This window comes from Phaethon aethereus (genome assembly GCF_964289735.1).
Source record: "Phaethon aethereus genome assembly, chromosome: 1".
NCBI lineage: Eukaryota > Metazoa > Chordata > Aves > Phaethontiformes > Phaethontidae > Phaethon > Phaethon aethereus.
Genome location: NC_138575.1, coordinates 117138363 through 117166221, shown reverse-complemented (window position 1 = coordinate 117166221; position 27859 = coordinate 117138363). Strand labels below are relative to the sequence as shown.

The 27859-nt window shown below is 42.8% G+C and overlaps 1 protein-coding gene across 1 annotated transcript in view; it reads right to left on the bottom strand.

Moving 5' to 3' along the window:
- HUNK (hormonally up-regulated Neu-associated kinase) overlaps positions 1 to 27859 on the bottom strand; it is a gene marked incomplete at both ends in the record, with an annotated part of 59994 nt that overhangs the window by 13608 nt on the left and 18527 nt on the right. Inside the window, 5 exons of the mRNA XM_082011765.1 lie at positions 2316 to 2451; positions 9936 to 10063; positions 11908 to 12043; positions 17638 to 17693; positions 26549 to 26841. Of these exons, the coding sequence (XP_081867891.1) occupies positions 2316 to 2451; positions 9936 to 10063; positions 11908 to 12043; positions 17638 to 17693; positions 26549 to 26841 (749 nt within the window). The remainder of the gene's footprint in view (positions 1 to 2315; positions 2452 to 9935; positions 10064 to 11907; positions 12044 to 17637; positions 17694 to 26548; positions 26842 to 27859) is intronic.

Below are 27859 nucleotides of genomic sequence, written 5' to 3'. Positions count from 1 at the left end.
GCAAGCTAAGAAGCCAAAAACTGAGGCATGAAAATGTACCTAAAATGCAACAGAATTGTGAAAGCACATTCAAGCCATATTTCTTTCTTATTTCCTCTTTCCTGCAGATAAGATGCACACAGCAAGAGAATTAAATTACCCATACAGCTCTCAGTTACACTTACGTTCACTTAACAGATGCCACATTTAGTAGATTGATTAGACTCATTATGACAGTGATTTCATTAGCTTAATGACTCATTCAGTTTATACTTGTTTTCCCTTTCTTTACCATACAATGTGCATATGTACCATACTTCAGTACAGTCCAATGTACCATGGAAACTCAGATTTCCTTTTGCTGGACAGCATATTATGCAAATTAACTGCCATTAAATTTGGGGCAGTAACGTTGAGATAATGTGTCTGCCTGTTCTCATTCCTTGTGAAACAGTTGTTTGTAGGGCCATCTTTATATTCTGTCCGTGTAGGACTACAGGCAGCTAGCCCCACATTTGTGCTTCCTGTTTCAGTGGATGGCTCTGGTGATACCTCCAGGCATCCAAGCCGTTCAACATCTATCCAACCGTACTTTGAGAGTGCGAGACCTGCTATACTCCTCAGGTCAAAGAATGGCATAGTCACAGTGATTGTCCATGGAGCAGTACTTGAAAGTTAAGACACTACCTCTGGAAGGAAAATCCTTGCTGCTAAATTAGGGCACCTCTGCTCCCTGTCAATGCAGAAGGAAAAGGGAGGTGACTCAGGTAGGAGCTAGGATCATGTGGGCTGCGACCTGTAAGCCAGCCGACAGCAATATCAAAGGGAAAGGTCTCCAAAAATGCCTAAAGGCTGTCCTAAGATTTGGGAATTAAACTGATTTCCTATGCCCCGATTCAGCAGGATCAAGCAGTGGCAGTGCTCACCACCTGCTTCAGCAGTAAGAGGGAGGTGCTGCAGGTGCCTCTCAGCCCCACAGGGGTTGGACCCACAGCTCTGAAACATACCCTGTCCATCTGGCTAGGGGTACAGCAGGGTGGGAAACGGGTGGGAGGCACTCTTACCAGCAAAGCTGTGACCTGAGCTGAATGCTGAAGGTTGGCTGTATGTGGCTTGAGCATGCTTATGGGACTGAGTCCTTTAGAGCACTGACACAAAGAGATGGCCTAGTTCGTGAACACCAAATCATTTTTGGGTGGAGGACAGCAGTTCAGATGTTCAGGCAAAAGTAAGTTGTCACACCCCTGGGCACACACTACATCTGATAACTGAATAAACTGTAGGAGGGAAGTTAGGATCTTCATTTAGGGTCTTTTATCTTACAGAGTTAGGACAGAAATTTTGGGGCGCTATCAAATTTTACGCACAAAAATTAGCTTTTATGTTTCTGTCTTTGCCTCAGTGTCACTTTGGATCTCGGCCTGCAAGCAAGTAACTCCTACTATGAATCCTCTGCAGGTACTAGATTGTGCATGAGACAGCTGCAGGGCTATGATACAGGAAGGAGGTTTCATCTGATCAAATAGACATATATTTCTAAGTGAGTTGCCTGAGGCTCCATTTACAGTCACTGAAGAGGAACTCAGATCTCCTGGGCACAGAGTCATCCTATTGCAGAATCAAAAAGAAATCAGATGAATCACTCTATAAAAAGTGCCCTTATTTCTCTCAATTGACTACAATGACAGCCCGGGTTGACTGGCTTGTGTGTAGACTCCACGCTGCAGATGTTTAAAGTCAAGTAAGATTATTTCTAACCAAAAGGGACTACAAGTATCTTTCTTTTCCTTTTTCTCTAGATGGATGTTTCATTGGCCGTAAGATTTGTTACCTGTTTGCATTTAGTCATACATTCAGCATTGCACAGGTATTCAAGATCAACAACCAACAGAGCAAGATCATTTAACTCTGACCTTTCTCACCATGGTTTGCATACTTACCTATCCACAGAACCTCACGTATGTATCACAAATAGGCATAGCCTCTTCTGGAAAAGTAGCCTGGCTTTACCGACAAACAAGGAGAAGGTCAGAACTACCTGTCACGCATAGCCATTCCAAGGCCTGGAGCAAATTAATCATATGATCTGCACCCTGGACCACCCTGCAAATAATGCATCATATGCCACCTTCTAGTTTAAGGTATTGGTTTTGACCATTTCAAGCAACAGATATCCAATGGCCAATCATAACAACTTTTAGAATAGAGTCACAACAGCAATCCCATAAAATGCAGTAGGACACTGTCATACAAGGAATTAAACTGCAATACCAGAGTCATTTACGTTTTAATGTATATACACCCTGGCAGGTTTTCTCCATTCTTCCGCACAGTACCTGTTTGGATATGTGACATTAGGTGGTGCTCTCCCCGGGTAATTCTCATTAAGCCATCGATTTGCAAGCGCCTGCTGGATGTTTGGTCTCTTTGCAGGATCTGGCTCTAGTAGAGATCGTAGAAAGTTTACAGCCGCTGTGAAGAAATCAAGAAAAACAACAGCTATGTTATACGCTTTATGGTAGTTGAATTACTACAGGTGTGTGCCTGACAAAGAGTATGCTGGAGAGGAATGCTTTCCTTATGGTATGCTCTAATGTCCTTGAGAAAAAGGAAAACCTTATAACGGATTAGTAAGTAAAATAAACAACAATTTATAGTCAGAATGATTTATAGAGTCATAAAGGAGAGAAGAAAAAGCACCTTTTGTTTCAGAGCTTGTTTGAAGTTTCTGAGCAGGTTAACCAAAACTTAATTTTTGGATGAGGACAAGAGCCTGTAGCCAGGTCAGAGGGCAATCACTCGATCTGTATTTAAAGTAGAAGGAGGTGGACTGAGGGTGAGTGGAAGGGAGGGATGCAGAGCTTGGAGGGAAGGCATGGAGAACTGGGGTCCCTTTGACATTATAAGGACAAATTCTCTCCTGGCTTCTACCCAAGCTACAATCAGTTGCAGGGGGTTTTTGTCAAATTAAGAGTACAGTAAAATTAATGGACTTTGTTCTGTTTTCAGATACGGAACCTTCAGCTTGCAGTGACATTCAACCATCCCTCAGGAGTTTCTTGCAAAAACCCTCAAAAGTACTTTTCTGATATTTTTAAGTCATGTGCTTCTTATATGGTTAGGAGCAATGAAATCAAGTAATTTGTTTAAAGACTCACAAGAATTGCATATCTGAGCTGAAAATAAACTCTGTTTTAACTAGGTTTGGTCTTTATTCCTCAGATTATAAAGGTTAGATTCAGTTTATCGGCTACAATATAGTAAAGAGTTAACTGTCCTCTACAGTTCGCTGCACGAAAGATAAAGAAACCTAATTCTGGGAAAACCAAGATTGGAATGATTTTGTAGAGGAGATAGACAAGTGAGACAATGCCAAATGACTCCCAAATTAAGTCAATGGCAAGCAAGAGGCAGAAGTGATGGCTACAGCACAGTTTTCTCGAGGTCAGATGGACAGGACCTTGGGGGCTTTTTTCCACCTCTTTCCACAGCAGAGCTGCAGTACTCCTCCTACGCTCTCCTGAGCATGTCGTGACTACTTGTCTCCTTTCTAGCACAGGTGCCCTGGGCAGTGGCAGCACATCTCTGGCACAAAATGGTGTCCTCTGGGAGGTGTCTTCTGGGTAAGCTGCAGTACAGCCTTGCTAACGCAGCTACTTCAGCTCAATGCAGGCAAACCAAACCCTTTAAAGGCTTGTGCTACAAAGCAGATCAAACTGCATGTCCTAACATTGTCAAACATTGGAACAGGCTGCCCACGGAGGTGGTAGAGTCACCAAAGGTGTTAAAAAAACATATAGATGTGGCACTTCGGGACATGGTTTAATGGGCATGGTGGTGTTGGGTTGATGGCTGGAATTGATGACCTTAAAGGTCTTTTCTAACCTTTAAGATTCAATGATTCTAGCGCCTCAGTGCTAGAAAACTCTGAAATTATGAGCCAGTCCTCCCGTTCGGCTTTATAGCTGCTTGGCCAACTTAAGAAGAATAATACGCCTGCCCATGAGGCCATGATGTCCTCATCTGAAAAGGGCATAAATGCTTACCAAGGCACAGTGCTGCTGCCCTTCACAGATTCTCCTCTATGAGACTGCTGCCATCCTTCATGTTTGCCTAGCTGTCCCCCCGAGCATTTTTATCCCCCTGAGCCCATCTGCAGCAGCCCCCACCCACAGTACAGGACAGGACGGCTGGGCTGATGTGCCAGGGCAGGGTGGAGGACGAGGGAGGGTGGGTTTCTCCTCAAATAAATCAGGGTTAGACCTGATGGATGCTGACTCCGAACAGCTTGGGTAAGCTTGGTGTTCAACATCCTTCAAAAAATCAAGCATCAGCTGGAGAGGGCCCTGGGAGACTATACATTTCAATACAGGCCTACTGTCAAGCTTATATGTGGAACAGAGAGAGTTACAATTACGTATTTACTGGTTCAGCTAGGCATCGGCTGGGTTTTTTCTAAGCTCTGTCTTCATAAATCGCTGATTTATGTGAGATTACTTTACTTTAAATCTTTCCCAACGTTTTTATTATTTTCCTACAACAGCAATATTGTGTCAGCAGCAGGAAAAAACTACATCCAAGTTCATAAACCTGCTGGAAGCTGATGCTATGACTGCTCTCTGAGTGCCCTGAATGCGCCTCCCTGCCCCGTCATGCCTCTCGGGCGCAGATCCCTCCCGTTACAGCAAACAACAAACCCCTTGTTCTTCCATTTGATCTCCTCTCTCTCCAGCACTTCCGCTGTCTCAGAAACCACATGCATCCCACGGGTTCAGAGCAAAGTAAATAATTCTTTCCCAAACTAACACCGCTCCCATCACCACCATACGTGGTCTCCAAATCACAGAATCACTAAGGGTGGAAAGGACCTTCAAGATCATCAAGTCCAACCATTAATCCAGCACCACTGTGTCCCCTAAATCAAGTCCTGAAGCGCCACATCCACACATTTTTTGAACACCCCCAGGGATGGTGACTCCACCAACTCCCTGGGCAGTCTGTTCCAATGCTTGACCACCCTCTCGGTGAAGAAATTCTTCCTAATATCCAATCTAAACCTCCCCTGGCGCAACTTGAGGCCACTTCCTCTCGTCCTATCACTAGTCACTTGGCAGATGAGACCAACACCCCCTCGCCACAACCCCCTTTCAGGTAGTTGTAGAGAGCGATAAGGTCTCTCCTCAGCCTCCTTTTCTCCAGACTAACAACCCCAGTTCCCTCAGCCGCTCCTCGTAAGACTTGTGCTCCAGACCCCTCACCAGCTTCGTTGTCCTTCTTTGGGACATGCTCAAGCACCTAAACGTCCTTCTTGTATTGAGAGGCCCAAAACTGAACACAGGATTCGAGGTGCGGCCTCACCAGTGCCGAGTACAGGGGCATGATCAACTTCCCTGCTCCTGCTGGCCACACTAGTTCTGATACAGGCCAGGAGGCTGTTGGCCTTCTTGGCCACCTGGGCACACTGCTGGCTCACGTTCAGCCGGCTGTCAACCAGCACCCCCAGGTCCCTTTCCGCCAGGCAGCTCTCCAGCCACTTCTCCCCAAGCCTGTAGCATTGCATGGGGTTGTTGTGACCCAAGTGCAGGACCCGGCACTTGGCCTTACTAAACCTCATACAATTGACCTCTGCCCATCGATCCAGCCCATCCAGATCCCTCTGCAGAGCCCTCCTACCCTCCAGCAGATCAACACTCCCACCCAACTTGGTGTCATCTGCAAACTTACTGAGGGAGCACTCGATCCCCTCATCCAGATCATCTATAAAGATACGGAACAAGATCGGCCCCAGAACTGAGCCCTGGGGAACACCACTTGTGACCGGCTGCCAGCCGGATTTAACGCCATTCACCACAACTCTCTGGGCTCGGCCAGCCAGCCAGTTCTTTATCCAGCGAAGAGTACACCTGTCTAAGCCACGAGCCACCAGTTTCTCCAGGAGAATGCTGTGGAAGACGCTGTCAAAGGCTTTACTAAAGTCCAGGTAGACAACGTCCACAGTCTTTCCCTTATCCACTAGGTGGGTCACCTGGTCACAGAAGGAGATCAGGTTGGTCAAGCAGGATGTGCCTTTCATGAACCCATGCTGGCTGGGCCTGATCCCTTGGTTGTCCTGTACATGCCCTGTGAGCACTCTCAAGACGAACTGCTCCATGATCTCCCCCAGGAGGTCAGGTGACAGGCCTGTAGTTCCCTGGATCCTCCTTCTGGCCTTTCTTGTAGATGGGCGTCACATTGGCAAGCCTCCAGTCTTCTGGGACCTCCCCTGTTAACCAGGACTGCTGATAAATGATGGAGAGTGGCCTGGCAAGCTCCTCCGCCAGCTCTCTCAGTACTCTCGGGTGGATCCCATCAGGTCCCATAGACTTGTGGGTGTCCAGGTGGCTTAACAGGTCCTTAACTGCTTCGTCCTGGATTATGGGTGGGTTATTGTGCTCTTCATCCCCATCTTCCAGCTCAGGGGGCTGAATACCCTGCGGATACCTGGACTGGCTATTAAAGACTGAGGCAAAGAAGGCATTAAGTACCTCAACCTTGTCCTCATCCTTGGAGGCAATGTTCCCTGCCATATCCAGTAAGGGATGGAGATTCTCCTTGCCTCTCTTTTTGTTGTTAATATTTGTAGAAGCATTTTTTATTATCCTTTACGACTGTGGCCAGATTGAGCTCTAGCTGGGAATATCAGCTAGATACTAAATACTAAATCAGCTAACAGATACTAAATCAGCTAACAACTCCTTAAAATTATTTTTTTTTTCCCTGGGCAAAAGGCAAGCTAATCAAATGAGGCTTGTGAAGCACCACAAAGATCAATGGATCCAGATCAGGAGAAACTAATTCTGGAGAGAAGATCCCCCCGCCAGGAGGCTCCCTGGCTGGCCAGACCCAGGCAACGTGGAGGAGATGAGTAACAACACCTTGGCTGATTTGAGCTGTCAGATGGTACAGGGAGGAGAGAAGCCTTTTCCCATTAGCCCTGGACTGTCCCCAGTGAGACAGCAAAATTAATCCCCCAGGAAGCAAACACGAAGCTGCCTAACCAATTTTTGGACCCACTGTGCCTGAAGCCATTCTTCCTGCTGCACCAAGTAGGCTGGCAAACAAGGTGCCATGAACCGCCCCGCCAGGGCTTCATTATGCGAGACCTCGTTCACGACGAGCTCGAGGACAGTACTAATCTCATTAGCCAGTGACCTGCACTCAGTGGAATTCTGTTCCCATGGTGTAAATCTGGGGCAAACTTTGTTCTTTCGACAAATGAGAGACCAGCACCATGAGAATCTACACTTCTCTCGTAACCTCCTTGAGTGTACTGAGCTCATTGATGGCCAGAAACGGAGAGTGCTTCAGTGGAGATTACAAGACCTCAGTTCCTTGTCATGAACAAAACCAACTTAGTGTCTTGCTCACAAACAAGTGTCTTGCTTGTCTTGTGAGGGTGTGCCTGGTTAAAATGAGTTATACAGGTGTTTCTTACAAAACCAGCCAGAGAAAATGCGATGAGGTCATTCCACAAGCCATGAGTGAGCTCCACCTAAAAAAATCCTTTCTCCAAACTACAGGCATGGATAGACGATGGCTTTTCTTCTCATCTCCACTTCATTTCTCTGCTCCAGAAGGCAGATTGTGAATACACAGAAGCGGTAAATTGAGGATAAAAAAAGGAATGTGTGCAAGGTGAATATCAACTCCCTGAACAACTGAACTCTGCTCACCTAAAATCAATAATCAGACAGCTGTATTGTTTAAGAAGCTTAATGAAAAATGGTTTCCTAAATGGGAAAGTCAAACAGTAACTCCAAATTTTCCCTGTTGCTATACAGTCGCTTTGGGCGCTCATGGTCACCTAACATTTTAACTAATATAAATAAAATATACTCTTGCTTAGTGATAAGGCTGGCTACTTTTACAATGGGACTGTGTGTTCAGTAACTGTGAAATTAAATATTGAAAGACAATGTACTGAACAAGCAAAACAGACTCCAGCAAAAAAATTCTACTCTATATGTGAATTTACAGAAAAAGAAAACCCGATTAAAGAAAAAGATCCATAAATCTATGAAGTTGACGAACACACCAATTCACAGAGCAAAAAAGCAGAGTTTCTACCTACTGACTCAAAGCCTAACTGTGGCAAGAACAAATGTCATCTTAAATCACAGTTTGCCATGTCAGTGAACGCGCAAGGCCACTGACTTAGATCAAGAACCAATGTGTACCTTTGTCCACAGTGAGTAAAGGTTAACACGTTTAAATCTATTCCATTAATTTGCCATCATCTCTGAAAATTCAAGCTGCTATAGTTCTCACAGGATAAACAAAATACCACTTTCACTGGAAACTATACTGTCAGTGAGCTACAAATGCTACAGAGATGCATTTGTGAGAAAATTTGATCTCCATTATAAAATGGTAGGATGAATGAAACAGTAAAATGAAACCTGTCAAAAGTAATGTTATCTTTTTTGCTACCCAAGGTCTGGTCTTCTACAGGCCTTTCATGGGTGATTCAGCCTTTAATGCATGAGTTATCCAGGTGAAGTCAGTGAAATATCCCACTTAAAGACGACTGAAAGAAAACAATGATTGGGAAAACAGTCCATTGGTTCAAAGACACGACACAGCTATCACATAACTGCTCTTTATTGGTAAAAGCCTCACTCTAGGAGGTAAGTTGGGTAAATTTTTTGCCGAACTTGTGTTTACTATCACATGCAAGTCCCTGAATTCAAGAGTAACTTTGCAACTGAGGCAGGATTTGGCATCTAGATCAGTAGAGCACGATGCAGTCAGTATAATCTTTCTTTTAATTTACTCAGTGGGGCTTTAAAGCGTGTGCTAGAACATTAAAATAGCCATTTTGTGCAACTAAATCCTAATGGGAAGTCTCCAGAATGGAAATACCAAACTCTCTAATTGCATCAAATAGACGGCAAGAGTTGCAGCATCCCAGCTCACTTGTAAACCTACCACTTTACAACATGCCAGCAATATGAACTGCTGGCAGGACAAGTGTACTTCATACAGATGCTGAGTGAACAAGGAACAATATACTCCGCTTGATCCACAGATAACCTGTGTGAGAAAATCCTTAACTACCTACTCCTTCTGTACGCAGGTAAATCTGTACTTGGAAAATTAATCTTGTGACACAACTTCCAAGGGCTTTCTCTTATGCCCCATGACAATGGTTGCCATCCTTAGTGTACTAAGTGAAAATGTATGCTCTGTTACCCTTTTACTATTTGCAATCTTTTGATTTTATTGAATGTCCCTTGTAAACAGGCTGCCAGATAAGAACAGAAATTCTCCATGAACATACTTAGCATACAAAAATAAAACCCAACTACAAAACAGAGTTTGTTCCAAATGCTGACAACGGTCTTGCTATAAGCTGAAAAACTATCCTGTTGCCTAGTGACATGGCTTTGCACAGGAATTAATGTTTCTAATACTAGTACATCAACAATTTTGCATTTTGTGAACACAAAAAGGTTATCACAGGCCACAGTCCCAAAATAACTTTCTGTGTGCATGTCATTATTCCATAATAAATGTGAGGTCATTCAAGGTAGCTTATCACTGAACCCTAGTCATGATAATGCCCAGGAATTTGTTATTCCAAAATAATGTGTTCATGCATCCATGCCCTACGTTAAAATCATCTGAATGTGCACAACTGACCAACTACTCTACAAAAGCAATTTCACAGATTTTCACAGATTTGTTCCTCTCATATTCAGCACAACTGGGTGCTTCTCCAACTTACATACAGAACTCAAAACAAAAGGAGTTATACTACAGCAACTCCCGCAGATCTTTTGGAGGCTAAAATGAAAAAAAGAGTATTTTTCCACAATTAGTGTGCCATGTTGGCAGCATGACTCACAATCTAGAATTCAACACAATGGTTCTGACCAACTGGATATGAACAGGTCCTAGCACACCCCCTTGATTACCTGTAGAGAGCTGGGTGGGAAAAGGGTTCATTTCTTTGTCCACCATTTTCTGGTATAAAGCTCTCAAGCTGAATGGCTCCACAGTAAAAGGTAATGTTCCAGTCAACATTGCGTACATGTTCACCCCACTAAAAGAAAACAGAGAAAAAGAAACCAGAATCATCAGGAACAAGGGAAAATGTAGGCTTAGGTTTTAGTGACTGTACTTCATCTTTAATGTCTGACAACTATTAAAAAAGAAAAAAAAATAAGGTCTCCTGTTGCACACAATGATTTGGGCAAGAATTCCCAGAGATTTGCTAATGGAGGGTCACACAATGTGTAGGACATAAGCTGCGAGCCACAGAACCAAGCCCAGCTCTTAGGCAACTCCTCAGCTAAATGCCACGCCACAATTAAGTCTCTCCTCAGGCTGCATAAACATACTGCGTGCAGGGACCTTGTCCCAGTGCTGCGCTGGGCGTGGAATGACTGCCCATACCAACGGGGACATCACAGGTCTTGGTTCAATGCCCAAAGGTTTCCACTGACCTCCATGGCCTCTGGTGCAACCCAAAGATCAGGTGTGAACAATTACATTTTTAAGAGCAGAAAATTTACTGCTTATTTATGCCCACGAAAATCACCACTGAAAAGTGGGTTGGGCACTCTTGTTCTTTTTCCTTTTAAAAGGGCTTTAAATTCAATTTGAGTGGAATTTCTCCCTTTTGGGAATTTGTTTCCCCAGCCTGCTGAATACTTATGTGAACAGAAAGAAACTAAACTGGTGTACTATCACGAACTGTGATCACAGACACCATTTGTTCAACTACGAGGAAGGTTAGGAGTTAACCATATTTTCTTTTTCTTTTCATTAAAAGAGCAGGACATTATTACTGAAGAAGTTTAAATGGTTTACAAAAATGACTGTGCTCTGTTTGCCTGTGTTCCTCAGGGCTGGTACTCTCACCCTTGATGTGGACAGATGACCCATTGCTGGTGAGAAATTCAGTAGTCATGCAATGATTAAGCTGTGGGTCCCCTTGGAGGATAGACTGCAAATTAGGCTTCTGCAGAGGAAGTTCTAAAGAGACTTGAGGTGCAACAGGGGACCCACCAGGTCAAACTGAGGGACGAATGTGAGCCAGGTCCTAGTCACATATATAAACTACGGCAAATCTTTCTTAGCAGTAGTAGTACTTATACAGTACATTACATTTTCCAAGCATTCCAAATACTTCAACTTGGGAATTACCAAAATTCTGTTATTCCATTGAAATTTATACAAATGTTATTATCCCCCACTTATTGAGGGAACATCTATTGATATTAAACCAAAAGCTAAAACTCAACTGATTTCAGCCGATTCCTCTCCGGGATTGACTAGGATAACTGACACCATGTCCATGGCCAACAGGAGGGTAGTGGGAGTTGCACAGTTTACAACAGTACTGCAGACAAATTCATTGACTCCAAAACATCTTTGTAGCTTCCTCTACCTCTGGCACCAGGGACTTCTGTCTGTTCTTTTGCCTGACCACTAGTAAGATCAAACAGGCCAAGTTTTCTGGCCATTTTTATTTCCCCTTTAATGACTGTGCTTTCAAAGTGATGACCTGACTCGATTTCACATCTCTTGTCAGACTTGACTGCAGATAGTGCATGGAGCCCATGTGAATGCTTGAGGTTCCTTTGGGGAAAACTAAAATAGCTGTTGGTCCTCTTGTGCCAGAGCCATGTCTTCTACTATGTCTAAACATTGTTGATCAACAGTTGTGCTTTACTGCAATCTGTCCATGCTAGCGATCTATATACAGGTATGTAAAGATCTATTTCAAAACAAAGAATCTGCTCAGTTTAGGTCAGAGAGTCATACTTACTTAATTAACAGATTTTCTTGCTCAGGGTAACCAAATACACGAATAACATTTCTCATTTGAGCCATGGGTAACGATGACAGTAATAACAATTAGAAACTAGAGAAGTAACTCACATGGACCAAACGTCTATTTTGGGCCCGTATTTTTTCCTTGCCAGAAGTTCAGGGGCTGCATATGCTGGGCTCCCACACTGGGTGCTGAATGGATCAGAATAACCCAAGATGCCTGCACAGTTGCTCAGTCCAAAGTCTGTGAAAGGCACAAAGATAGAGTTATGAAAGAGATACAGTAAAATTGCATTAGCACACAAAGAAAAAAAAGCACATTTCTTTTCCAAAACCTAAGCAATGAACTGCCTAAGAAAAAAAACATCCACATGCAAAAATTTTATACAATTTGTTTCTCTGAGGTACTAAATAACAAGAGGTTTCCACAAGCAATAAAAAAAAGTCTTAGAATGTGCACAATTATCAATTTCATACACAGAGCAACTACATTTCACTGGGAATTGGATGGCAACAACTGGAGCTGAGCTTATCCCAGGCACTATGTGATGTGCATAGGGCAGAAAGCCACCTTGGGCTGTTGTGGATTCCATACTGCTGCAGTACGTTACTGGGAGGCCAAATTTAAGTGGGACTTCTTCAACATTTTCCTCTAAATCTTGTAAATGAGGCATCAGATGTAAGGCAGGGTGGGGGTTGCTTTCTGGGAGTACTGTGGCAATGCAAATGCACAGGGCTGCAGAGCCAGCATTTCAGCTCTGAAATAAGACAGGGAGATCTTGGAGCAAGAAGGGGAATGTGTTGATTTGGCTCCCCTCTCCCTGACTTCTGCCTTGAATGATTGTATTTCTGGCCCCTGGGTGTGTCTGATGCTCTTTTGCTGGCAGTAATAACAAAGGACTGGCAAAGGCTGGCACCACAAGCTGATCGGAGACAAGAGGCAGCCTTTCTGCACCGAAGGAGGCTGCAGTTTCCCAAGTGCTCTCAGCAAATCCAAGACCAGGCTGGTGCTGAGCAGGGTCTTCCCAAAATTTCCCCCATCAGCTCCAGTGCTGGTATGGCTGCAGGCTGAGCTGGGTTTAGGGAAGGATTTTAAAAAATTAAACCACTAAGCAAGGAAAGAAAGGCAGACACAGTCGCACCACTGGCAGAAGCAGCTGAGGGCAACGTGCAGCTAGGGGAGCACAAGCCCACCCTGTCTAGTGGTAGCCCACGCTTGGCTTGGGGGAAAGCAATTATGAAACCACAGCTGATGTAGAAGGTGAGGAGAAGCTGCAAAGGGCCTTGAAAGTGAAGTCAACCAACTTGATGTGACAAGGGGAAGAAGCAAGACAACTTGCAAGGAGGAGGATGACATGGGCAACGCTGACAGGCTGGGAGAACGGCCTTTGCTGCCGGGCAACACATCCAGGAGTAGCAGATCAAGGGTAGTCACAATCACAGATGTTCACATTTATTAATAACTCGTTATTGATGACAGCAGCAACAACAAAAGTACTGCTATTAAGAACACTGAGATTTGTTTTGTTCCTGTCTTTTTTTTGATCCAGTCTTCTTAAAAATTCCCAGAATGCATGCTTGTTTAAAATGAAAACTGTCTTATACATAAATGAGGCAGTCAGGAGAAGCAGACCGCTGAATCCTCTTCCTATAGGCTTGTGTCTTGCACCCATGTCTCTTGTAGAACAGCAGCTTCCTGTGTGTGCTACCCACCTGCCTGGCTGGGCTAAAAGCATCACATCTTGCAGGCTGAATGTAGCAGGCAACTGTTGAGCCCATGCAATACTCTCTCTCCAGAGTCATTAATTTGCGTTCCTCTCCCTTACCTGCGGGCTTATTTGCATAAGACTCAAAGTAATGGCCTGTCCTTTAGCTTTCACCCCACGTTAAATTTGGCTGAAATCAGACAAGAGTTCCTCAGGGTTTTAGAAGCGCCCTGACAGGGCAGTCACATAAGCCTTGTTCTCTTACAAAACCAGGCAAAAAAATAATAGCGCTTACAAAGAAATGCAATTATAAAGATGACTATGTGAGCTGGAGTGCCCAAATGACTGCACAGTGCTTTCCACTCAACTGGCTGCATCTCTGAGAGCGAGACAAGCACAAGAGAGACAAGAATCACCATATTAACATCTACAGAGGCTCAAAGGGGTTTTGCTGGAGAATATTGTCAAAACTGAAGGGAGGATCAAGACAATTTCCTTGCCTCTGATGGAAAACAATTGTCTCTGAACACTGCTTAATCATCTCTGCTAGATATGTATTATCCCTGGGGCTTATACAAATACTTCCGAGGATCCATTTACTTAATTAACGTATTTATTAGCTATGGCCTGAGATAAGTTATGTCAACTATAAATTACTTTTTAAAACTCCTAGAAATAATATCTCCACACAGTATTATTCATGGTCTTTACCCTACTGTGTAATACCACCTCAAAATTACTTGATTGTAATATAATATTTTACAATCAAAGTATATAAGGGCTATATTCTGAGATGGTGTAAATCTGCATCCCTTTATCATTATCAGTGGAGGTATACTCTAGTGAAGGTTTTTGTTATTTTATTTGCTTAAACTATAAACATCTTATTCACTTTCTTCAGCTCATTCGTTTAATCTAGGCTGGTATACTCTTCTGTTTTTCCTAGCGCCTGTTGAAATGCAGAATGCGTGCAAACACACATATTTTGGGGACAGGGATTTCATCACAAAATAAATGGGAATCTTGTTATTAACACTGTGGCAGCACATTGTGATCACAGTGTGATTTTTATTAAGGATGCACTGCTGATCTTGATAAGAACATTATTACCACCAGCATTGATAATTTCACTGCCATTCCTGCCTCTGTCTCGGGCTTCCTTTCAATAAGCTGAGCTAATTACAGAATTCAGATCAAAGGCCACGCTTGGTTTTTCAAAGTAAATATTATGACATGGAAACTCCACCACCCCCACTGTTCCTACTCCCAAAGTACCGCATAACACTACTACCGTAACACTACTACTCTTTAACACCTCCAGGAAATCAACATTAAGATATGGATATATGGCTATCACTGAAGCTGTGACAGTTGGAATGGGGAAAGAGCTATTAAATAACAGAAGCCTTAGCACCAAGCTCATGGACAAGTCTGACCAGCAGAGCTCCACAGAGCTATGTATTGGCAAGGGTCCTTCTGGTGCTACAGGCCCTTGAGCAGGACGCCAAGGACTTCGCATGGCCCATGAGTAGCTTTTCATGGCATCTTTATCAGACAGCTATCCCCACACGGTAGATGAAGAGGTGGCTAGTAGATGAAGAGAAGCGAGTTATTTCCAGTGTCTGCTGTTCTGATGTTTTTAGATTTGAGACGTAACAGTCAGCTAAGAGTAAGTCCACTTAACAAAGCAAAGGGAATTTTTCTAATAATACTGTCTAAGAACATATTATAAACCATTTTTTAGCTACATGACAAAGAGTAACAAAAGCAAGGTGCCATTAAGCAGCTGGGTGAAGAAAGGGACTCAAGGGATTCAGTTCTCATGGAAATGCATGAGCAAGCAGGGACTTTCAATGTCACTTCCTGGTACATTTTTAATCTTCATTTCACCTTTTCTTTTTCCTTTATGGTGGGTTTTCCTCATTTCACAGTTATTACAAGACTAACATTTTTATTAGATACTGGTGTTTTTGCTGCTGCACAAGACATGGAGACCAAGCTCCCACCCCAAAACAGTTAATGTGAGCTGGTTTTGTAGCTTACAGTCTCTGCTCTCAAGCATGAAAAGCAGCACGTAAGTCCTCAAAACATATTCTTCACTCCTGAAGAATCTTCCTGGGCAGGACTATGTGATGACACAACTGATCCATCACATTTCTAGAAAGACAGACTACATAAAATATTTTACTGAGCGCTGAATGAGCTGAGTGAGGGAACAGGCAGGAAGGAGGAAGAGGAGTAAATTATCTGGTCTATAATTTATCTGGTCTATTCCACCAGCCATAGATGGGTGCTGGATAAATTTCATTATCTTGGGAAACCCTGGTGGCAATGGAAAGCTGTGTGGCAGTTCAAGCACTACTTCTGCTACCACCTGCAAAAAGAAGTGCTGGTGAGGCGAAGTTGCCCAGGGACTTGAGGCCGGTTTCTGCAGCCCCTGCTCCAGCTTTCCCCACAAGCACAACAGACAGAACACGAAGAACAGAGGTACTGCTTCTTCAGGGTGAACAACCAGAGATCACCAGCATTGCTAGGGAGATACGGCATGGGCTGACTGTGATATTAAACCTGTTTTTACTTACAGCAAAATTATTACTAATAAAGCAACCTTTATTCTTCTATAACATACCCAGTTGGATGGTGAGATTTAATTGCTTTGTTTTAAAATACACATTGTGTTCAATCTGCTTTGCTTAAAACATCAGGCTGCAGATCTGAGGACAATTTATTTCAACGCTGGTGGGGCTACAGAAGATCGAACTGTCTCTTTTCTCTATTCTTCCCACACCACCCACTGCGAGGAGACCTTTCTATGCAACCGAAGCAAATGAAACTGCAGGAACAGCTCTGAAGTAATTTTTTGGCATGTGAGTTTTAATTGTACATGTATCATCTGATTAGGTCTGGGTTTGGATGTCAAGTTCACATACTGTTGTAGAACCAAACACCCAATAACAGGAAAGTTACAGAAATTCTTAAATCTATCAGATGTTCATGTAGCACTGTTGCAAACCATCTGGTCTCACTTATCTCCTAAATCAAGATAATGGGTGGTATCCATCATTACTGATGAATGATTCATGGTACCATATCTGTATCCTCTTGACCCATAGCTGAGGTAATGCAGAGTTCTCTTGCTATTATTTTCCCAGAGTCGGTTGATTTGCTACAGAGTTATGACTAAAAGTTGGGGTAATATTTCCAAAGACTGAATGCCCTAAGTAAATTTTTAATATTTCAGATTTCATTAACCATCCTCCTCTTGTTTGTTTGGAGATGCATGCGATTTGCACGTTACAGTGAGTGTCCATTTGACCTGAATGTTAAGTGTTTTTTGTCACTTTTCAGATCATGAAACCTTTTGAAGACAGAAAGTCAGTCAAATTTTTCAGTCTGCAATCACAGACACTGCTGTTGGCAAAAGTGTAGGCATGGAGATAAACATAAACAGATGTTTGGGGTTTATTTTATGACGGGGATATTTTCTTTTCAATGCCCACATTAATATTAATGGCAGTTACACAAAGGCAGTGAGAGACTGTACCCACTGATGATTAATCTAAAATGTCTGCACAACTTGAATGAATCGAGCGCTGCGTACAACTGATACCCAAATACGATCAAGACTCTATCGTTGATCTTTTTTATTTTTTAACAGCCCTCTAAACCAATTTCATATTGGGTGCTGGAAGCAAATTTTACAAATATAAATATAGGACCAAATCTTGCCAGCTGCTAAAAATGTGTGCAACTCCCACTGACTTCAGCAGAAGCATATGCATATGGGGGCAGAATCCAACCCTTAGTAAATATGAAATTATCAAGATAATAAAATAAATTACTTCTGTAGTGTCAATTTTTTACTTCTTTACCAAGTTCCTGATTTGAATATGAAAGCTGTTGGTTAAAAGATGTAGGATTATTCCCATACCCAGTTCAAGCTGAATTATTCAGAACATTTTTTTTTTTTCCACAAGATGCTGTCAGGAACAGCTTGATTGCTATCTATACTCTCTCAGCTCCTCTCTGCAGCAACATTAGGAGTTGTCACATGGAGGATTATGAAGTCTCAAAAACTCTCTTTATAAAACTATCAATTTTAATTACTGGAATTGCCAAACTGGTTTCATACCAATAAGCTTGATATTGTTGTCTTCATCTAGCAACAGATTTTCTATCTTCAAGTCTCTGAAAGAAAAAAAATATTTAGAGTGAGACTCCAAAATAATGAAACACCTTCCCAACACTCTCATCAGTGTATTTACAAGATTCATTTATAATAACAGGTATAATGAAAGCAGTGCACAAAGTTCCACATTCAAAGCAGAAAGCACCATGCATCCTCTCCAAAATTACCAGTGCTTTCACACACAGTTTCACACCTATTCTTCAGGCACAAAATGACGTTATAAACATTTGTCAGTACATCCTGTGATTAATCAGGTTCTTAAAATTTCTCAGGTACTTAAAAGTTTGCAGAAATGTTATACACTGGAAACATTTCAAATCCCCTCCCTGGGGATGAAGTACTCAAACTCCTAATAGAGGTGGTCAGCATTAGTACACCCATATGCTAGAGGTGAAAACTGAGGCTGAGGGATTGAAATGACTTGCCCAATGCCATCCGGAAGGCAAGCAACAAAGCCAAAAGAAGGCACACAGGTTTTCTGAGTGCCACATTAGTGCTTTCTCCACCATGTGACCCTGCCCAACCCCACAGCATCACTGTACTGATCAAGGCTTGGACCAGTTTCGTGAGAGAGAGGATAAAATGAAGGTAGTCTCCTTGTACAAGACAACCGACCCTTCTTCTGATATGTACATCAGCACATTGTTCACTTTCCATGTGCCCTTTCATCACTTAAGAATGAGGTTGCACTTTCCCAAGCCATGTTCTACCTAAGAAAAATATCCCAGAGATCACACACACACAAAACCAGCCCAAAACCCCAAACTGTACAGGCTAAGCATTAAGTATAATATGAAAAAATAATTTAGGTTGCTACACAACTTGTCCATGACTTCTAGCAGTCAGCTGTGTCTATCACTAGAATTTTCCCCCCATCCAGACACAAAATATTTCTAACAGTCAGCCCCCATGCCAGCATATCAATAGCTCAGTCAGTCAGTCATGCTCCTCCCAGCAGACTTTGGAAAAATGTGGATAATAAAGCCATCAGCTAAAACTACGGGAAGTCAGTGACATCCATGGTATTTTGCCTTTGTAAGGCAAAGGGAGTAATGAAGGATGCCTCTACTACAGATGAAGATATAAGGCTTAATAAAATAAGACAAGTAAACCAACCAAACCAAACCAAGTACTTCCACAAGAAAGGATCTGGGAAAGAAAGAAAAATAGCTGTGACCAACTCCAAGCCTTTTTTAAAACATTCCTCTCCCTTTCATTTTATGCCCTTGTTGTGTTTCAAATAAACCTAAGGCAGAAGAGTACTCGCAGGTAGGATGCCACTCACTTTATCAATATGACCACAAGGACCTTCTCCAAACAGATGTTTCGACACCCCAGTAAGCATTTCTTGCACATTTTCCTGGCTTCGCATGTGAAAAGAAATTGGGGAAAAACTATATAAATCTACCGAAGGAGAGTATTTTGCAAATTGCAGGTATTCAGGGGCGATATCCAGGCTTTCCTAGAGCATCCAGCCGAACATCTCTTGAGGAGAAGACTGCCTTCTGCACCAGCCCTCTTCTCAGAGAAAAAACATAACTCAATCAATAAAATGCCAGCCTGAGAGACAGAAGGAGGGGATTATGTTCCCTCCTCTGGCAATAACCCAGTGTGTTACCCTGAGGAGAGCCACGTTAAAAGTGACAGCTAATTTCAAATACCATGGCAGAGATATAACCACATCCGGCCATGTTTTGACCAAGACCCAGCCTACAAAGAGCCCACTCTCCTGCCCTGCTCCCGCTCCGAGGGCGAGCACTCCATGAGCCCGGCTGGCATCCACGGCATCCCTCTCCTCATCCACAGGAGACTCCATGTGCTGCGTTGGCACTGCAAACCCACCATCCTGTGTCCTGCGGATGGAGCTTCCCTCATAGGGCAACCGCTGCCGCTGAGAAACGGCTCAATACAAGGAGGACGTGCTCCGCCAGACGGATCCAGATCAACCCACTTCTGCTTCCCTCTACTGCCAAAAAAGGGCTTATTTCTTCACATCTCGCCTCTTTATTGCTTGCAGGTGGAAGTTTTCACCAACAGTGCAATTAGCCTCTAGAAAGATATTAGGGCTGGGAATTTAACAGGAGAGACTGCCAAAAAAACAGTATGAGAAAGAGAAAAAAAAAACCAAAAAACACTAAAAACCAACACTAAACCCAGATCAACAGAAGCACATGGAACTTTGGGTCATAGGCTGCAGTGCTCAGTACAATGTCTTGAAGGAGAAAGGCCATTTGGAAGCTCTGAGTATATTAAACACTACCTAAAAAGAGGTAAGACTTCAAAAATAAAGAAAGGGAACGGAAAGATGAAAGCTGTAAGCTGAGGAGAAAAGACATGCTGGCAATTAGAATAATAAATGAGTGACAGGAGGCCTAAACATAAACACAAGAAAAGGTTAAAAGGTTTCAAGGTAAAAAAAAACCCAAACAACTAAAGGTAAATATTACAGGGCATTTTAAAGCTCAGAGGAAAAAAATAAAAAATTAAATATAGCTTCAGCACAGAGTGCAATTAAACCCAGTTAATTAAAGATGTTTACCCATATGTCTGTTCTCGGTAGATTTGATGGTAAGTGGTAACTGATCTAATAGTCCACATGCACCATGTTTTTGTCAATCCATGTCAATATCAAAGCACTGTTTTTTGGTGTGACACCAGGAGCAAAGGTGACAACAGGCTTTTTACTCCTTGATACAACCTAACGAGAAGATTCCATGCTAACCAGCCTTAGAAATATTAAGCAAAAGCTCTACAAAACCAAACCAAAAATTCCCAGACTAAGCCATCGTTGGAGAACCGCTGCTATGCAGACATGGACCCGTACATGGGCACCGGGCAGCCCGAGCCCCTGCACCAGGCTGGCAGCAGGGTGTAGAGATGGCAGGTACCCACAGCCAGGACAGCAGAAGTGCAAACAGAGCCTGCGTGTCTGCACAAGATCTGTGGCCATCAGGACAGAAGGGTTATTCAGTGAATACCTTAGGGGACTTTAACAATGCACCAGATTACCCACTGTTTCTTTTTGACAAAATGTGCAGTGGTACACTCCAATTACATATCTGCCTTAGGCTCACCCTGCAGACAGGACTCATTTCCCCAAACTTCCTAAATTCTTTATGATGTCAGTTCTGTCCAATTCAAACTTTAATTATTTTTTACAAGAGTGGCTTACCTGAGTTACTGCTTTGTTTGAACGTTTACATTAATTTATTGCAATGGAAAAAGTAGCACCATTGCACCCACAAAGTGTTAGGGAACCCTGAATTTCATGCACATACCACCTTATTTATTTTAGTCAGTGGAGTTTTTTGTATGTTTTTAATAGCTGGATACTGCAAGGGAGAATGTGAGTTACCAGCTATGACACACACAGCGACTGAACTCCTTGCTGAAGTCAGTGAGAAGACCCAGAGCGTTGAACATCAGGTACATATGCTGGTCCCTGCAGACTCAAAGGTCCTCAGAGTTTAAGTGAATTGCACTTCTTGATGGGTTCCCAGAGCTGGACACAGCTGCTTTGTGACTGGAAGGGCCAGGCAAGCACTCCCTTATACCAGCAGCACATGCCATGCTGCATGGGCTTGAGGTGGGGAGAAGAAATGCAGTTGCTGGAGACCTTCAGTTTCCCTCCTTGAAGTAAATCTGATCTTGTTCCTTACTGTCATAGCTCCTCAAAAAATGGGAATAAAGGATTATTGTTGTTTCCCCCTCAACTGGCCTTAAGCAAATTTTTGGCATTCATTACTGAAAAACTTCAAAACATTGTCAGTGCTTAAATACTAAAGGAAAAAAAAAAATATTACCTTTTCCTGAGGGATTAGTTCCATGATGCTGAGAGTGTCTAACTATGGTACAGTACAAGTTAGTCAAATCTATGAATAATGAAGACACTCAAGAAAGATCAAGCTGCATTACCACAATGTGGAGAATCAGCATACATTTATGCCTTGTCAGCTTGTGAAGCTAGCAGCATACAGTTGGCATTTCCCGAACTTGAAAATATACCTTCTTCATGGGATGGTTTGTTTGGGAGTTTGTTCTGCTGTTGATGCAGCTGATTTGTCTCTGGCTTTGCTTGGACCTTCAGAGACCACTTTCGAAAGCCCAACTCCAGCCAGTGACTCCACTGAGCAACACAAACTTGCTCTGCTGAGCAAGCTACCCCAAGCTTCAGCTGTTAGCTCAGTGTGCTCTTGAAAGCAGCTTATTCAGTGCCATTGCAGGCATCAGACAGCAAAATTGAAGTTTTTGCCTTTCACACTTTATTTCTTGTCTAGGGGAGAAGGGGTAAGAAGGAAGGTTTTACCAGCAAGCATCTGCAAAGGAGCAGTTGTTGGCTGCTGTCTTCTGCACCTTATTTTTAATCAGAACAGCACCACAAAAAAAAAAAAAAAAAAAAAAAAATCACTCCTTAACTACCAACCCACAAGCCCACCTTCTAGCCCCATGCAAGAGCCAGAGGTGACTTGGAAAGGTTGCAGAGACTTGGGTTCATCATCATGTCAATATACATTTCAAAGTATGTATTTTGTATGTATGTACATTTCAATATTTTGTTATCAAAATATTATTTATTGAGCCCAATTCTTCTATCAGTCACAACGTCACAGAATTCAATGCGGTTACCTCTGTAAAAGAGGAATTCAGTCTATTGTCTTCACTAAAACAATGTTTAGTTTGTCTACAGCAGAGTACTCCAAGAACGAATGCCCAAAGGTAATTTTGAAATCTGACATAAAGTAGAAAGACAAACCAGCTTTGCACTTCAAAAGGAGACCTTGTTCTGTAGTGCAGGATCTGTCATAAATATTGCATCAGCAGCCAGACTACTGGAACTTAAAATTAATAGGATGGAAGTTATCAAAGCCAGTGTGTCAAAGAAGCCAGTACCAATGCAGGAATTCCATAGCACCCTGAGCAACTGGATCATATGGCACCACCTTACTCTGTTAGGGAAAGAGATCATGGAAAAATATATAAACTCTGCTCAAAACCTCAGGGTTTTTTGCCTTTCAAAGTCCTGATCTGCTTTTAATTACAAAATGGCAGTGGAAAGTATGAATGTGCTGCCACAAAGACAAAAAAAGGGGGAATACAGAAAGCTATCTTTGCTACCAATACATTATTAAATTCTTTTCTTTGACATCCTGACAGTAATTGCACTGAATGGGATTGAATTTTGTTAAAATTACTTTAAAAGGGTTGTTGAGAATTTCCTGTGGGATGCAGTGGCAAGCATCAAGGCTTTCACTTCATTTTCTCTGTTGTCCTTATACTCCCAAGGGGCTTATTGTTCATCCTGCTTTTTGACAGCATGAAGGCCTATGTAAACACCCTCTGAAAAGAGAAAGCTCCACCAGATACTGCCATTTGGGTTTGTTTTCCTCTGTCAGAGGGAAAGATAAATATTCCTACCTGATTCACAGCTGAGCTTGTTGCAAGTGTATTTTTAGCAACCAACCAGCTCTTCTGATAGAAGGAATGAAACACAAATGATTACATGCAATTATATATATAAAGAGCAGCATTTCTTTTTGCAGTGAGCAGCCAAGGAGTTCTGAACACTGGACACCCCTCACCAAAGATGTGGCTCCAGCACTCAGGAACTTGTAGTCTTCATCCATCGTAAGAGATGAAATATTTATAATTTAAAATACATCTATACAGTCAAACATGAGTTTTGTTTTTTTAACCTCTCTAAATAAAATGAGGTTTCTTGAAGATTTTTCATTTTAGGCTGTTTGCACATCACCGCCTCTTAAGAGAAGCTTTTCCATTGAGTTCTGTGTCCCAGCTCTTGCCCAAAGATCACAGTGCTTTTCTGCCATGCCAAGTCTTGATCGTAAGTCATGAAGCTTACTGAGTAATATTCATCAAATAATGTAACCAAATTTCATGCAACTTGTTTCATCTGGCTTTTTTTCATCCTGAGTTATTAGAACAGGGCAAGTCATCTATATTATTCCCCAAACAATGCAGACAAAAACGCTGGTGACTTTTGTAATAAAATAGTCAGTGAACACTTTTCAATGTCCTGCCCCATTCAACATGAATGATGAAAGCATTTGGAGAGAGGCAAACAGTAGACTGCTTTCTGGCCTAGGATGCTGTGTTTTGTTTCACACACACTGAATGCAAACACCCACAGATCACCACATAGATGAAAGTGCTGTTATTTTTACCTTCTTTAAAAATAACAATAACAACAACAGAACATTACCATTTCATCCAGGGTGAGAGTGAATCAGACTGCTGCACTATTTTTTCCCCCTCTTCAGTTGCTCATTGCGTAGTCTGATTTTAGAGTTGCCATGGTCAAAAGCCTGAGACCCTGAGGGACAACTCCTGGGGTAACTATTATTCTTTCTCCCTCTCCTCCTCACAGAGAACCAGGAGAATAAATCTGGATCACGTCATCAGTGTTTTTTCTGCATCTCTATGCTGCTCTCTGTACTTTGTTTGTAGAATAAGTCAAGACATTGAATGGTTAAGCTAGAGGAAATACTTGCAGATATAATGCCTGTGATTCTGTCAAATTTTATCAGTTTAGGCAGAACTGGACCTGCTCATTATCTGGATGGAAGACTCCCAAGAACAAGCTCTGTGCCGTGCTGTGATCTGAGAAATGAAGTGGATGGAGTATGCTGCCTTTGGGGTAAGGATTAATCCAACACCACGGGGCTAAACGGAGAGAGCTCAGCTGCCAGATGCAGCAGAGCACGTCAGTATTTCCAGGGCTGCTTCCTCCCTCCATTCATGAAGGTCCCTCACACTTCAGTGTCTGTAAGCTGCACTTATGTTCACAGAGCAGAGTGGAAGAGTGGGTGAGGGCCAGAACTGCTGCAAGCATGCAGCATCCATTCGGGAACCCGTGCTCACATTCTCTCTGGACCCCAAAGCCTTGCTTTCTTCCCACCACAGTAGCCTGTCAATTCTAGCTTGAACCTAGTGAATGAGCTATTTTGGTACAAAATGTGGATCTGAATTCTCTCTGAAAAAAGAATAGCATCAAAGCCAAACCTACCAATCCCCCATAAGCACTTCAGCCACTATGCAGAGGGTAAATTTTTCAGGGAGAGGAACTGCTGCTGAACTCAATATTGCTGTTAAAAGCTAAACACAAATCATCTTGGTCCTGCCAAGTTTTCCTCTGCCCCTCTTGGAAACTTTCACCTTTTTCCTTCCCCTCTCTCTCTGTACATACCAGATATCAATTGATCCTTTAGAGCAGCAAGCAGTCTTCTTCCTTTTCCATGCCCCAAATTGTGGGGTTAATAATTTAAGGAGGTCAGCAGTTTAGCTGCTGATAAGACAACCTGCAGAATAGACCTGGTGGCTACTCAAATATTTATATTACAGTCATACCAGAAATTTAGCTCAAGATAAGACCTCAGTACACCCGAAGTTGTTTGTGCACGTACTACCTATCCCTAATGGATCACAGGGAACATGCAGAGAGATTCAAGACAAAAAAACAGCAGTTTTCAGAACACATGGAGTTCCACCAATCCCGATGCACCCAACAGCGCTGCACAGCAGTAGGCAGCTCAGCACACAGCAGGGCACAGCTGGAGGACCTGGCTGTGGGCTGTCTTCAGGCAGTTTGCCAGCTGCCTGCACAACAGCCCTGTGGACAGGTGTGTACAACAGCTCTCCATCTTCTAGAGAGTCAGTACAGCCACGGGAATGAAGATCCAGATCCTCAAAAGTATTCAGGTGTCTAGCTCCTATGACATGCCTACATAACTTAAGAGGACAGGGCCTACACAAGTTGCTCAGCATCATACGGGAAGTATGTGGGAGTCCAGACTTAACACCAGTTGGCCCAAATTTAGAAAGCGGAGCCTCCTTCTTAGACAATACCCTATAAATACACCTAAGAACAGAAGAGGAGACATACTGGCTCAGATCAAAGGTTCACCCAGCCTATTGTCCTGCTGTCTCCATAGCAGCCAAGAGCACAGAAGTGGAAAAAGGTACAGGGACAGGCAATCACGTGTGATACCTCCACCTGTACGCTCCCAGCCTCCACCACTTGCTGCTCAAGGACTTCATGCAGAGGTAGCTACTGCATATTCAGCAACCCTCTGCAGGCTTCTCTCTGATGAACTTGTCCTGTTTCTCCTTGAGACCAGGTAAACGTTTAACTCCTCAGCATCCACCTCATGCAAGGACATCCACATCCTGCTTACACATCGATTGAAAGAAGGTTCTACAGAAAGAAAGTGAGGTATCTCAATAGCTCTGGATCTCCCTTGAGAAGACACTGGGAGATGAACTGAACGGTTGCATACTCTGCCTTGTACTTCACAGTATTCAAACTTGTGAGGTCCTGTCAAGGCAATATAACCAGTGGAAAGAGCAAAGAAGCAGAAGCAAGGGACTTCTGCGGTCCCATGCAGGCTTTGTCCCACAGGTATCACAGCGAGGCTTTGGGTAAATCAGTTCATCTCCCCATACTGCTGTATTTCCACCAGTAAAACAACTGACACAACCACTTCCTCAAAGAAATAGTGCAATGATTCATTAGTTAATGTTGGCACAGCGCTTTGAAGAGGCAAAATAGTGCTACTTGCAGGAAAAGAGCCCTACTTTTGCAAAGCACAGGCTTATCTTTAAGGACACAGAGTCAGCACAGCTCCCGTGTGCTCACCTGAAGTGATACACGTAAGTGCTTTCTGCCAATACTTTCTAATGTCTACAACATCTGCATCTAAACAATATCATGAAGATTAGCCAAAAAAGCTGTCAGGAATGTTTTTAAAAGGAACACTCCTTACAATACCAATAAATGTCACAATACCACTTCGAGGCCCTGAGATAAATTTTAAGCAGAGAGGGTTTTTAAGACTACCTGTGAACTACTCCTGCCCGGTGAAGGTGTTCAACTGCCAGGATAAGCTGCCGGATATATTTGCGTGCTTCATGCTCCTCAAGCCTTTTTTTCTCGTAGATCTTGTGCATCAAGTTGCCACCAGGGCACAGTTCCATGACAAGGTAGTAGCTGTTTTCAGTTTCCAATATATCCAGCAGCTGAGCAATATTCGGGTGGCGGATCATTTGCTGGATCTGCCCTTCCCGTCGCAGATTCTTGGTGACATAAGTGTCCTTTTTAGCTCTTTTCTTGTCAATTACTTTCACTGCCACCTAATGAAAAAACAGAGGAGAGAGGGTTGTTAGCAGTCACACCAATGATTTATTGCTTTAACCTTGTATAAACCACCTTAGTTTATTTTTTTAAATAAAATTAAGTCTAAGGATGTCAGTCTCAGCTGATACACCACAGTTTCAGGCACACCTGCCCAGGTCAGAGAAACTGCTGCTTTTCCAACTACACCCCCTCCCGACAATTTCTTTCTTCATCCTCTCAAACGATGACAGGTAAAAGTTATTGCAGGGAAATAGACAACAAAGGGGAGGAGACAATCTCATCAACCATACCCAAATACTTTGTACACTTATTGCTGGACAGTTATTTCATTGATTTTCTCAGAAAGTCTTCAGGCTGGCGTTTACAAACTGTAAGTGTCATTTTTGGCTGTACCTGGCTTTGGACATATGACTTGAGAGGATATGATAAGTTGCTCAAACTATAGCCACATGTTAGTTTTGCATGGTTAAAAAGAAGAATAATTAAAAAAAAAAACCAAAAAATTATTTTGGTACAACTCTCCTGGCACATTTCTTTTTCCTCTTTTAAAACATACATGAAAGACGATCCCCTTGTTACTTCTAGAACTGACCAACTCTGCAAAATCCAAAAGGGCAAACCTTTTTTTTTTTAATGCAAGTTCTTAGCGGCATGCCTGCTCACAGCTGTCCAAGTCAACTGAAGGCCATCCTAAAAGTATAACACAAAACTAAGGAGACTCTGTACCATGATCTACAACACAGCACATGCTAGCGCCGATCCGAGTGCTCTCCTCTTCACTGCTGGTGCAGAATGCCACATGAGAACAAAGGGAGGGGACTGGTTAGGATATCGCTCTTTTCTATGCTTAAAGCACCTGGTTCCTTTTACTGTTTCAATGGATTCACTAAGTAGCTGCAGTAAAAGTATCTGCTCTTTCTCTGCCTCAAATTTATAGCCACTTATTTATTTATCAAGATTTCTTATGTTGATTGGGTGCTGCAGACTTCCAGGTCATCTGCTCCGGGCAAAGAC